The sequence below is a fragment of the Mus caroli genome, unplaced genomic scaffold (assembly GCF_978045245.1).
Source record: "Mus caroli unplaced genomic scaffold, Mus_caroli_1 scaffold_14, whole genome shotgun sequence".
Classification (NCBI taxonomy): domain Eukaryota; kingdom Metazoa; phylum Chordata; class Mammalia; order Rodentia; family Muridae; genus Mus; species Mus caroli.
Window position 1 is genome coordinate 50,426,743 of NW_028227269.1, and position 14,008 is coordinate 50,440,750.

At 40.5% G+C, this 14,008-nt stretch overlaps 1 protein-coding gene across 1 annotated transcript in view; it reads left to right on the forward strand.

Annotated features, from left to right (window-relative positions):
- Positions 1-14,008, forward strand: part of Nubpl (NUBP iron-sulfur cluster assembly factor, mitochondrial) — a 192,549-nt gene that overhangs the window by 71,681 nt on the left and 106,860 nt on the right. The window contains exon 6 of the mRNA XM_021179009.3: positions 14-104. Within this exon, the coding sequence (XP_021034668.1) occupies positions 14-104 (91 nt within the window). The remainder of the gene's footprint in view (positions 1-13; positions 105-14,008) is intronic.

Below are 14,008 nucleotides of genomic sequence, written 5' to 3' on the forward strand. Positions count from 1 at the left end.
ATTACTGTTGCAGTATGTCAATGGGCTTCTTGGTTGAAGAGACTGCGCCACTTGTTTGGAGAGGCCTTATGGTAATGTCAGCCATTGAGAAATTATTGAGACAGGTAAGAAAGTTACATTAAATATTACTTTCCTTTGGCAAGGATGGGGTTAATGTATTTGCTGATCTAAGAATTGTTAAAATTTATAGTCAGCATATCTCACAAAGGAACCTACTAGATATGTAGAATGTATAATTACTAATGTTTGTATTGTCTTCTGAGTCTGTTGTAGGGAGAGAGTCTCTATTTTCCTGTCTTTTTAGATTCATGGTTAGTTATGAATTATAGGGACTGTGTACGAATTCTTCAGTTGTAAATGAGTGTATACAGACATCTTGTGATGTAAATTTTTTCACAACTTGTGTGTTTATTATTATTTTTACTGTATGTGATTCTGTAGGTGTATATTCTTTCTATCAAAGGATATCACATATGACTGCATAATCTAAATTTACCAGATGGACTATATTTCATTTATAGTTTGCTTAGAATAAACTACTTTTTCTCAGTAGGTGAGAGGTTATAATTTTATTTTAGGTAACTATTAAATCTGTCACACCAGTTTATGGTTATCCCTTATATGTTCAGATTCTGCATTGGGTCTGGTATTATGCTATGATACCTGGCTGTTCACTATAATAATGAATATTTCCGTTTTTATTGTCAGATGATTGTGCAACTAATGAATAGGCCATGATCTCTGAGATTTTTTTTTTCTTTTTTTTTTTTATTACATATTTTCCTCAATTACATTTCCAATGCTATCCCAAAAGTCCCCCATACCGCCCCCCACTTCCCTACCCTCCCATTCCCATTCTTTTGGCCCTGGCATTCCCCTATATTGGGGCATATAAAGTTTGCAAGTCCAATGGGCCTCTCTTTCCAGTGATGGCCAACTAGGCCATCTTTCGATACATATGCAGCTAGAGACAAGAGCTCCGGGGTACTGGTTAGTTCATCATGTTGTTCCAACTATAGGGTTGCAGATCCCTTTAGCTCCTTGGGTACTTTCTCTAGCTTCTCCATTGGGAGCCCTGTGATACATCCAATAGCTGACTGTGAGCATCCACTCCTGTGTTTGCTAGGCCCCTGCATAGTCTCACAAGAGACAGCTATCTTTGGGTCCTTTCAGCAAAATCTTGCTAGTGTATGCAATGGTGTCAGCGTTTAGAAGCTGATTATGGGATGGATCCCTGGATACGGCAGTCTCTAGATGGCCCATCCTTTCATCACAGCTCCGAACTTTGTCTCTGTAACTCCTTCCCTGGGTGTTTTGTTCCCAATTCTAAGAAGGGGCACAGTGTCCACATTTTGGTCTTCATTCTTCTTGAGTTTCATGCGTTTAGCAAATTGTATCTTATATCTTGGGTATCCTAAGTTTTGGGCTAATATCCACTTATCAGTGAATACATATTGTGTGAGTTCCTTTGTGATTGTGTTACCTCACTCAAGATGATGCCCTCCAGGTCCATCCATTTGGCTAGGAATTTCATAAATTCATTCTTTTTAATAGCTGAGTAGTACTCCATTGTGTAAATGTACCATAATTTCTGTATCCATTCCTCTGTTGAGGGACATCTGGGTTCTTTCCAGCTTCTGGCTATTATAAATAGGGCTGCTATGAACATAGTGGAGCATGTGTCCTTCTTACCGGTTGGGACATCTTCTGGATATATGCCCAGAAGAGGTATTGCTGGATCCTCCGGTAGTACTATGTCCAATTTTCTGAGGAACCGCCAGACTGATTTCCAGAGTGGTTGTACAAGCTTGCAATCCCACCAACAATGGAGGAGTGTTCCTCTTTCTCCACATCCCCGCCAGCATCTGCTGTCACCTGAATTTTTGATCTTAGCCATTCTGACTGGTGTGAGGTGGAATCTCAGGGTTGTTTTGATTTGCATTTCCCTGATGATTAAGGATGTTGAACATTTTTTCAGGTGCTTCTCTGCCATTTGGTATTCTTCAGGTGAGAATTCTTTGTTCAATTCTGAGCCCCATTTTTTAATGGGGTTATTTGACTTTCTGGAGTCCACCTTCTTGAGTTCCTTATATATATTGGATATTAGACCCTTATCTGATTTAGGATAGGTAAAGATCCTTTCCCAATCTGTTGGTGGTTTTTTTGTCTTATTGATGGTGTCTTTTGCCTTGCAGAAGCTTTGCAGTTTCATGAGGTCCCACTTGTCAATTCTCAATCTTACAGCACAAGCCATTGCTGTTCTATTCAAGAATTTTTCCCCTGTGCCCATATCTTCAAGGCTTTTCCCCACTTTCTCCTCTATAAGTTTCAGTGTCTCTGGTTTTATGTGAAGTTCCTTGATCCACTTAGACTTGACCTTAGTACAAGGAGATAGGAATGGATTGATTCGCATTCTTCTACATGTTAACAACCAGTTGTGCCAGCACCATTTGTTGAAAATGCTGCCTTTCTTCCACTGGATGTTTTTAGCTCCCTTGTCGAAGATCAAGTGACCGTAGGTGTGTGGGTTCATTTCTGGGTCTTCAATTCTATTCCATTGGTCTATTTGTCTGTCACTATACCAGTACCATGCAATTTTTATCACAATTGCTCTGTAGTAAAGCTTTAGGTCTGGCATGGTGATTCCACCAGAGGTTCTTTTATCCTTGAGAAGAGTTTTTGCTATCCTAGGTTTTTTGTTATTCCAGATGAATTTGCAGATTGCACTTTCTAATTTGTTGAAGAATTGAGTTGTAATTTTGATGGGGATTGCATTGAATCTGTAGATTGCTTTTGGCAAGATAGCCATTTTTAAAATGTTGATCCTGCCAATCCATGAGCATGGAAGATCTTTCCATCTTCTGAGATCTTCTAGAATTTCTTTCTTCAGAGACTTGAAGTTCTTATTATACAGATCTTTCACTTCCTTAGTTAGAGTCACGCCAAGATATTTTATATTATTTGTGACTATTGAGAAGGGTGTTGTTTCCCTAATTTCTTTCTCAGCCTGTGTATTCTTTGTGTAGAGAAAGGCCATTGATTTGTTTGAGTTAATTTTATATCCAGCTACTTCACCGAAGCTGTTTATCAGGTTTAGGAGTTCTCTGGTGGAATTTTTAGGGTCACTTATATATACTATCATATCATCTGCAAAAAGTGATATTTTGACTTCATCTTTTCCAATTTGTATCCCTTTGATCTCCTTTTGTTGTCGAATTGCTCTGGCTAGGACTTCAAGTACTATGTTGAATAGGTATGGAGAAAGTGGACAGCCTTGTCTAGTTTCTGATTTTAGAGGGATTGCTTCAAGCTTCTCACCATTTACTTTGATGTTGGCTACTGGTTTGCTGTATATTGCTTTTATCATGTTTAGGTATGGGCCTTGAATTCCTGATCTTTCCAAGACTTTTATCATGAATGGGTGTTGGGTCTTGTCAAATGCTTTTTCTGCATCTAACGAGATGACCATGTGGTTTTTGTCTTTGAGTTTGTTTATATACTGGATTACGTTGATGGATTTCCGTATATTGAACCATCCCTGCATCCCTGGGATGAAACCTTCTTGGTCAGGATGGATGATTGTTTTGATGTGTTCTTGGATTCGGTTAGCAAGAACTTTATTGAGGATTTTTGCATCAATATTCATAAGGGATATTGGTCTGAAGTTTTCTATCTTTGTTGGGTCTTTTTGTGGTTTAGGTATCAGAGTAATTGTGGCTTCATAGAATGAGTTGGGTAGAGTACCTTCTGTTTCTATTTTGTGGAATAGTTTGTGAAGAACTGGGATTAGATCTTCTTTGAAGGTCTGATAGAACTCTGCACTAAACCCATCTGGTCCTGGGCTTTTTTTGGTTGGGAGACTATTAATGACTGCTTCTATTTCTTTGGGGGATATAGGGTTGTTTAGATCATTAACCTGATCTTGGTTCAACTTTGGTACCTGGTATCTGTCTAGGAACTTCTCCATTTCATCCAGGTTCTCCAGTTTTGTTGAGTATAGCCTTTGGTAGAAGGATCTGATGGTGTTTTGGATGTCTTCAGGATCTGTTGTTATGTCTCCTTTTTCATTTCTGATTTTGTTAATTAGAATACTTTCCCTGTGCCCTCTAGTTAGTCTGGCTAAGGGTTTATCTATCTTGTTGATTTTCTCAAAGAACCAGCTCCTTGATTGGTTGATTCTTTGAATAGTTCTTCTTGTTTCCACTTGATTGATTTCGCCCCTGAGTTTGATTATTTCCTGCGGTCTACTCCTCTTGGGTGAATTTGCTTCCTTTTGTTCTAGTGCTTTTAGGTGTGTTGTCAAGCTGCTAATGTGTGCTCTTTCTAGTTTTTTTTGGAGGCACTCAGAGCTATGAGTTTTCCTCTTAGAAATGCTTTCATTGCGTCCCATAAGTTTGGGTATGTTGTGGCTTCATTTTCATTGAACTCTAAAAAGTCCTTGATTTCTTTCTTTATTCCTTCCTTGACCAAGGTATCATTGAGAAGAGTGTTGTTCAGTTTCCACGTGAATGTTGGCTTTCTATTATTTATTTTGTTATTGATGATCAGCCTTAGTCCATGGTGATCTGATAGGATGCATGGGACAATTTCAATGTTTTTGTATCTGTTGAGTCCTGTTTTGTGCCCAATTACGTGGTCAATTTTGGAGAAGGTACCATGAGGTGCTGAGAAGAAGGTGTATCCTTTTGTTTTAGGGTAAAATATTCTGTAGATATCTGCCAGATCCATTTGATCCATAACTTCTGTTAGTTTCACTGTGTCCCTGTTTAGTTTCTGTTTCCATGATCTGTCCATTGGTGAAAGTGGTGTGTTGAAGTCTCCCACTATTATTGTATGAGGTGCAATGTGTGCTTGGAGATTTACTAAAGTTTCTTTAATGAATGAGGCTGCCTTTGTATTTGGAGCATAGATATTCAGGATTGATAGTTCCTCTTGGAGGATTTTACCTTTGATGAGTATGAAGTGCCCCTCCCTGTCTTTTTTGATGACTTTGGGTTGGAAGTCAATCTTATCAGATATTAGAATGGCTACTCCAGCTTGTTTCTTCATACCATTTGCTTGGAAAATTGTTTTCCAGCCTTTCATTCTGAGGTAGTGTCTATCTTTTTCTCTGAGATGAGTTTCCTGTAAGCAGCAAAATGTTGGGTCTTGTTTGTGTAGCCAGTTTGTTAGTCTATGTCTTTTTATCGGGGAGTTGAGTCCATTGATATTAAGAGATATTAAGGAAAAGTAATTGTTGTTTCCTGTTATTTTTGTTGTTAAAGTTGCCATTCTGTTCTTGTGGCTGTCTTCTTTTAGGTTTGTTGAGGGATTACCTTCTTGTTGTTTCTAGGGCGTGGTTCCTGTCCTTGTATTGGTTTTTTTCTGTTATTATCCTTTGAAGGGCTGGATTCGTGGAGAGATAATGTGTGAATTTGGTTTTGTCGTGGAATACTTTGGTTTCTCCATCTATGTTAATTGAGAGTTTGGCTGGGTATAGTAGCCTGGGCTGGAATTTGTGTTCTTTTAGTGTCTGTATAACATCTGTCCAGGATCTTCTGGCTTTCATAGTCTCTGGTGAAAAATCTGGTGTAATTCTGATAGGCTTGCCTTTATATGTTACTTGGCCTTTTTCTCTTACTGCTTTTAGTATTCTATCTTTATTTAGTGCATTTGTTGTTCTGATTATTATGTGTCGGGAGGTATTTCTTTTCTGGTCCAGCCTATTTGGAGTTCTGTAGGCTTCTTGTATGTTCATGGGCATCTCTTTCTTTAGATTTGGGAAGTTTTCTTCTATAATTTTGTTGAAGATGTTTGCTGGTCCTTTGAGTTGAAAATCTTCATTCTCATCCACTCCTATTATCCGTAGGTTTGGTCTTCTCATTGTGTCCTGTATTTCCTGGATGTTTTGAGTTAGGATCTTTTTGCATTTTCCATTTTCCTTGATTGTTGTGCCGATGTTCTGTATGGAATCTTCTGCACCTGAGATTCTCTCTTCCATCTCTTGTATTCTGTTGCTGATGCTTGCATCTATGGTTCCAGATTTCTTTCCTAGGGTTTCTATCTCCAGTGTTGCCTCATTTTGGGTTTTCTTTATTGTGTCTACTTCCCTTTTTAGGTCTAGTATGGTTTTGTTCATTTCCATCATCTGATTGGATGTGTTTTCCTGTTTCTCTTTAAGGACTTCTACCAGTTTGGTTGTGTTTTCCTGTTTTTCTTTAAGGACTTGTAACTCTTTAGCCATGTTCTCCTGTAGTTCTTTAAAGTCCTTCTTGATGTCCTCTACCATCATCATGAGATATGCTTTTAAATCCAGGTCTAGTTTTTCAGGTGTATTTGGGTGCCCTGGACTGGGCGAAGTGGGAGTGCTGGGTCCTGATGATGGTGAGTGGTCTTGGTTTCTGTTAGTAAGATTCTTACCTTTACCTCTCGACATCTGGTAATCTCTGGAGTTGTTATAGTTGTCTCTGTTCAGAGGTTGTTCTTCTGGTGATTCTGAGTATCCTCTGTCAGCAGACCTGGGAGACAGGCTCTCTCCTCTTAGTTTCAGTGGTTAGAGCACTCCCTGCTGACAAGCTTTCCTCTTAAAGGGAAGGTGTACAGATATCTGGCGTTTGGACCTCCACCTGGCCGAAGAAGAAGGCGGAAAACAGGACCTTTCCCAGATGCTGTGTTGCTTTGGCAGGTCACAGAAGCTGTAGGCTTCTGTGGTGCACACTCTCAGCTGTGCAGACTAAGTTCCTAAGTTCAGTGGAGTCCTGGATCCAAGATGTGCTCCCTGCTCCTGAGGCAGAGGGCTCCTGTGCAGGGCAGACCACTGTCTTCCAGCTAGGAGGGTGCCGGATGTCTGTGGCCCCAAAAGGGTGCTGCCTCAGCAGCTCTGTGGCTCCCGCCTGTCCCAGAAGCTGTCTGCCTCTGTGGTCCTCACTCTGACCTGTACAGACTAAGTTCGGTGGAGTCCCGGAGCCAAGATGGCGCTCCCTGCAGGGCAGGTCACTGTCCTCCAGCTGGGAGGGTGCCGGATGTCTACGGCCCCAAAAGGGTGCTGCCTCAGCGGCTCTGTGGCTCCCGCCTGTCCCAGAAGCTGTCTGCCTCTGTGGTCCTCACTCTAACCTGTACAGGATCTCTGAGATTCTTTCGTTACTATAACATCTTTGTCTTTCCAACACTTCTGTTAGTGAAGTATTGAAAAATGTTCGTTTTGATCTTTGAACCAGAATTCTTGTACTGTTCCAGTTGCTAAACCTTTGGCTGCATTGCCTTCTCTTCCAACCCAGATCCTGTTGTTATTATAGTCATATGACCCAATGCCCCTCCTCACCAATCCTGTGTGCTCGTGACTTCTGTTGTCTGATTCCAGCCTTTCTTTTCTCTATTGCTGAAATATATAGAATAAAGAAAATGTAGTCAGTTGCCTGCCCTGCACAGATGGGATCTGCAGAGTCAGTAGCCATCTGAGCACTTCGGTCAGCTGAGTTGCTCATTCTCAACTCTTGGCAAAAGCTCAGTTTAGAATCTTTAAAGGTTTGGGGAAAAGAGACAAGTTGTACGGTGTGGGAGGTTCGATCAAGTGCCCCTTTGTTCCATCTTAAGGTCGGCTATAGCACGTGGCAATGCCTTCTTTATTCTTAATTAGTTCTTTATTTATAATCAGTGCTTCAAATATTCTGTATTCTATGTCCACTGTTTGATGGCTTCCTGTCTCTTCATCATTTTCCTGCTTTTGATAATCAAGGCTTAGTTTTTGGATCCTTTTCTAGCATCTTAAGGTAGAAATTTAGATCATTGGGTTTTAAGGATGCATTTTTAAATTTGATTTTTGTTTATTAACGTTTGTGTACAGGTATGAACTTATATGAATTTATGTGTACCATGTATGTACAGGAGTTCACACAGGCCAGAAGAGGGTATCAGATCCTCTGTAACTGGAGTTACAGGTGATTGTGAGCCACCATGTGAGCACAGGAAAGCAAACCCAGGTCCTATGCAAGAGCAGTAAGCACTCTTAGTCACCGTGCCATCTCTTCAGCCCCTGGGAGATTTCAGAGTGGAAATTCAGAGTGGAAACCTGCAAAACTGCTTACTTGTGGTTCATGCTAATAAGAAGGTTCCCCAATTCGTTTGTTTGTTTTTTTCTGTCAAGGCAAAAGTTGATAGATGCATGCTTCTTTCTAAATCATGAATTTTTCAGGCACATTTTGTTAAAGAGGACTTGGATCTTTGAAGTCTCAGCATTATGTAGGGTTCTTTTATTAGACTCCAGCTCCTTTTAGGCAGTTTGTTTTTTATTTTTTATTGTAATACTTAACGTAAATAATGCATTCTACTCTCCATGGATCATTAGATTGTTTGAATCAGTGGTTCTCCAGCATTTTTACATAATAGAATCAGTGAATAGTCTTTTAGGAACTCGGATTTCAGGTTACACCTATGACAGTTAAATCCCACCTGCACGTCTGGTCTATGCATTGGCACTTGGGGAGCTCTTACTTGATGCTGGTCCATAAATGAGGTTGGGAATCTCTGGTCTGGAGAGTTTTAACACTGGCATAACCCAATGAGATGAGAATGAGGATTGAGATAGAAAAGGTGGTAGTTGACATACAGTATGGTCCGTTGAGCCTTTGTCAGAAAAAAGTCAGATTATAGGGTGTTGAGACTAAACTTACAGCAGAGCAGTGGGCACAGGGATACATTCTGCTCATTACGTAAGACAGATGACAGAAGGGATTGGGAGGTAGATTGGTGGTTTAAAGAGGAATGGTGCCAAATGAAAGTGTGACACCTCTGCCAAGGGTGCAGTCATACTTTCCAAGGAACTGAAAGTTATCAAAAATGAGAGGATTACTAAAATGGAATATTATGAAGAAGGCAAAAGGAATGGGATTAGATGTCAGGCAGATGAAATATTTTTGGGAAAGTAGTGTGTAATTCTAAGTTCAAACCTAAAATGAGGAAAGGGCAGATGAGGTAAAATAGCAAGAGTAAATAAATTACTCTTGCCTTGATCTTCCTAGTAGAAGGGAAAGATAATGAGTTTACGTAGTAACACTTTCACAAGGTTCAGTGTTTTGAAAACTACATGGAAAGGTATCTTCCACTCATTTTCTCCACTTGAACATTTTAATTTGGTGGGTTGAAAGTAGGGCCAAAGAGTTAGTGTATCTAATTATATTTTTTCCAGAGTGCTAAAATTAGTTAGTAGTGTATAGCTAATCTGTTAAACCACTCTGAGCTCCCAGAGGGTGATCTGGCGGATTGCACTTCGCGCCACCCTCCAGAGTTTTCCGATCCATGAATGAAAAGACAAGCCCATCATTACTTTTAATATGCCTTACTACCTCAATGGCTGGGCCACTCCTGAACTTCCACATGACAAACACACTCTGCTCCAATAAACCTGAGTTGTCTTGCTAAATCTGTATTTCCTTTCTGCTACCCCAGACCCAATCGGTGGAGTGGCTGCCGGGGCCACTTTCCTGGATTCTCACATGTAGGCGGGCTCTTAAGTCAGATCTCGCTGCTTCTCATGCCACGGACTGGGCTCAGTTGGCCCCACTCAATCCATGGGAGTCAGGGTCTCAGACAGATGGGCATAGAGTCGGCGAAAATGGGGTGACAGACAGGACACAAGGGGGTGTGCTGAATCTGAATGTAATTTGTCAATTCGAGCATCAAACAGTCCAATCTACTTCCTAAACCATTGTAAATTCCTGTATATGGGAGCGACTTGGTTTTATTCTAAGTGATAGCGTGGCAGAACTTTCTGCTAATAAGTAATGTAGTCTGCTGTACATAACTATAGTAAGAATTCTAAACTTACGTTGCTAAGCATGCCCTGAGATTTCTAACTCTATGTAGTAGATAGTAAAGCTTGATTTCTTTCACTATCTCTCTTACAATACTAGAGGCAGTTCTGAATGTCACTGAATAGGCAACATTCTTACTGAATTCCAAGCCCATGGTCAGCTCAAGGACTACGTAGGGCATTGATGAAGGCCAGAAAGCAAAGTTCAATTTTGCTTAGGTATTTGGCAAGTCATTGCTTGGAGGCATCTATAACAAAACAATACTGAAAGGAAGCACACAGATCCATTTGCAAGGACAAATTTGGAGCATACATGCTATGGGATGCCATAGTTCCAGGAGACTAAGTTTCCTTGAAACTCTTTGCTTCGGGATTGCATCCAGGCTTTTGGCCTGTCATGCGTGTCACTACTGGAGTGGATGTAGCATTCTCAGTCATGGGGATTCTGCTCGTTCTTTCCTGTGTTTCCTCTTGGGGATCCTCAAAGTCCTGCCTCTGTCCCTCTGCCCAGCCACTGGCCTCTGGCTCTTGATTGACCCATCAAAAAACCAACTGTTGGCAGGGACAGAATTCCCATGTAAGCACAAACCAACCCTAACACAGTAGTGCTGAGGACATACTTTTAGGTTCTTCCAGAGGAATCAGTGAAGATAAAGAGATGAATGGCACTGTCCCAGTGTAGCAGCCAGGATGCTAAACATCAAAGCATTTGTGACCTCCATAGTATCTCTGTAAAGCCGTAGACTCTATGGACAAATCTGGTGCTGCATCTAGAGTTAGAAGTAGCTCTGCAGAAAATCCAAAGGGGGAAAATATCCAGTCAATTTGGAAGAGAATCAAGGAAGTTAAATTCTGTTTGTGCAAGACATATAGTCAGGAGGAATCCAGAGCCAGGGCAAAACAGATGGGATCCAATAATTGAGAATCTCCTGGGATGTGGAATTTTGTGTGAAGTCCCAGGTAAATTAGTTGTGTTCAAGGAAGTAAGGGTATTAGAAATTTGAGGCTATTTAAAAATGTTATTTTAGTATATGAATTAAATAGAATTTGAAAATGGAGTTATGTGAGGAAAGTCAGGTCTAATACAGAGAAAAAGAGTCAAGGATCAAGGCGTCACACAGTAGAGTAGGAGCCAAGTTGCTGGATAAACTGTGAGATATCCAGGTAGTTTGAGTCCTAGAGATATAAGGGGTAATTTAGGGCATGTCCACACTTTAAAGAAGAATCTGGTATTTAAATGAGTTTCCTGTAAATTTTTTCTATATTTTGCAGCCTTAGTAGGAAGTGACCCTGTTAATATGGGAACAAGAATGAGGTTGGGAAAGGCTGGACATGCCATTTCATTAAGGCAGGTCCCTTGAGAACAAATTCATTATACCAAGGACTGGTTAGTATCAAGTTCAGAATGCAGCAAGGAGTCATTACAATGCCCTGACCATGACTGGGAGGTGGAAGAATTACTATGGGATAGAACCCTGCCAGCATCACTCTAACATAGTGAAGCACCCTTCACTATGTAGTAGTTGGCAGCTACTTTAACCAATTTACATTAGCTTCTGAGGATATCTTAATCCTCAGAATACAGAAGTGATAGGATCGGAGGGTTCAATTCGCCAATTTCTTGTAAAATATCTGCATCTTTTCACCTGGTCTTCTTGGAACCTCATGTATTAAAAGGAAGGGAGGAGATTGGTGAATAAATATGGGGTGTGTTTGGGACTGTGTGGGACGTAGAACCATGGCAGGAAGTTTGATAAGGTAGAGCAGGTCGAGACCCAGAGACTGGGTGGGCACTCGCCTGAGGCTGAGGTAACTCCCAGCTCCCTGCCAGACTCCTGACTTGGAACACATGCCATGCTTCTCACATAAAAGAGACTTGTCCCAAAGTAGAGTTCTTCATGCTAATGAGGTATCTAGAGGCCCAGAGGGCTTAGTCAGTAAGCTTCCCTTTCCAGAAATTCCTTCCTGCTGAAGGCATTTCATCTCAGGCCCACCCTGAGAAAGGGGCCACGGCTTACACCTCTACTTTCCGTCATGACAATAAGCTGTTTAGAACCATAGACTGCTTCTTTTCATCAAGATCCACCTTGGGGAGCCATGAAGAAGGCCTTTGCCTACAGAGTGGCAGCCTAATCTCCTGTGGAAGGCCTCTCTGTGCTCCCGGCTGCAAACCCCCTCCCCCAACCCACCCTGCCTACAACCCAACAGGAATGCATTCTGTGATGCAGTGCAGAAAAGTATGTCAGGATATAAAAGCAGAAAACCAGGCTGAGAAATGCTGGAATGTATTAGTACTGAATTTATTACTGCTTCTTCTTATTCTCCTCATGTTTGAGATAATGTGTTTTCTATTTTCTGTTTTGGTCTTAATCTTTAAAGGTAGAACAATTTTGTGTCTTCCACTCCATGAATTACAACTGGTTTTTAATTTCTCCATTAGCATTCCTGAGGAAGTTTTTTTTTTTTTTCTTAGAATCTTTAAGTTTGGAAATACAGGATATTGGAAAAAAATAATCATAGTGCTTAGAGAAAGAATTGGAGAAGGGGAAACTTCCAAGTCTGGTAGATGGGGACACCCGCCTCGGCACAGCACACATTCGGCACTGGGGATTTTGGCAGTAGTTTCAGAGGTTTTAGTTCAGTCTCTCATATCCCAAATGTGGAGCAGATGCCAGTTTTTTTTTTCTCTAGGGCTCTGATAATGGCATCTAATGAGTGGTTGTTTCCTAGCAACTAGAGAAGCAGTTCATTTTAGCTGATCCTGCAACAGGAATGAGACATTTCCCCTTGATAGTTGGTATTAGTGATTTCCCTGACAATGGAATTTCACTTTTGAATAAGGAATGCTCTCAGCCCTTGGTTTCCTAAAGAATTTTTCCTTTGAGTTGGGCTAAACTCTGCTTAATCCTGTATAAAATGAAAAAAGAAAATGTTTGAACTCCCCTAAGTACCTCTCCTGGGAAGGGCCAAACGAGTTTGATACGTAGTTTTGCAAAGGGCAAGTGATTATACAAGAAGCTATAATAGGCCTGTTTTTTCCCAGTGTTTAATTAACAACCAAGTTCTTTTCTGTATTTAATGTTTGCAAGAATAGAGGTTTATTAGGTAATGGCTAATGTCTTGTGGAAATAAGTATATATAAAGTTTTATTAGCAGTACTATTTCATATGAAGTGTACATAGCAAAAGCATGCATTATCCGGTGATGCAAGCTGTTTTCTCTATCACATTCATTATTCTTCCCACAGATCACAGGTAGGTACCTATCAGAGTTCAGTTTAAGGTTAGTAGTTGTAAGTATTTGCATTTAACTGAGTCAAGTTCTAAAATTCTTCCTGTTGGGCAGTCGTGATAACTGCAGGAATCTGTGACTGTGACCACAAATGGTGGCAAGAAGACATTGCAACACATGAGTTTCTTTGTTGTCATTCATAGTCGGCCAGTTTCTAAGGAGATTATTCATTTTTCTTCTTTTGACATATAAATAATAGAAAATACTCTGTTATACAGTAAGTTTCAAAGGTTCTTAGACAATTAGGCCAAGAGATACAATATTAAATGACATTTTAAGACAGTTAAGTTAGTTAGTTCTGTCTAAGCACACCAAGAAGATGTATTGTCTTTCAGGGCACCTGTTCTCTGAGAATGCATTCACTTGCAGGTGAAGTCACTGGGTGTCATCGTGGTCAGTCGATATCTCACCATATTCATTCTTTACCAGGTGCTCATTGTGTTTAAAAGTGATTTGATGGATCTCTCCGAAGCATTTAGAATTAAGAACACTACAATCCTCTGCTCCACCAGTTGAGTAGAGCTATTGGGGTAATAGTTATGGTGGAGCACCCAGAAACTGGAGTGTGGCTAGTATTCTCACAGGCGCCTCAATAACACTGGAGTTACAATAACTGGATAATGCTACATGTTATCCTGGGACAGTAGCTGGCAGAACAATAAATCCTTAGGTAGAAAGGAAGAAAGGAAGAAAGAAGAAAAGAAAGGAAAAGAAAAGGAAAAAGAAAAGAAAAGAGGAGGGAGGGAAGGAAGAAAGAAAGTGGAAAGAGACTGAGGGGGAGAGTCTACAGAGGTCAATGTGGGTGATAAGTGGGAAAGGAGGTGGCACAATTACAAAAAACGTATTTTTACATATGTTATATGTATATGCTATCTTTTAACATGTATATGATGATTTTAAAAATATAACCCCCCCCAAACCAAGACAAAC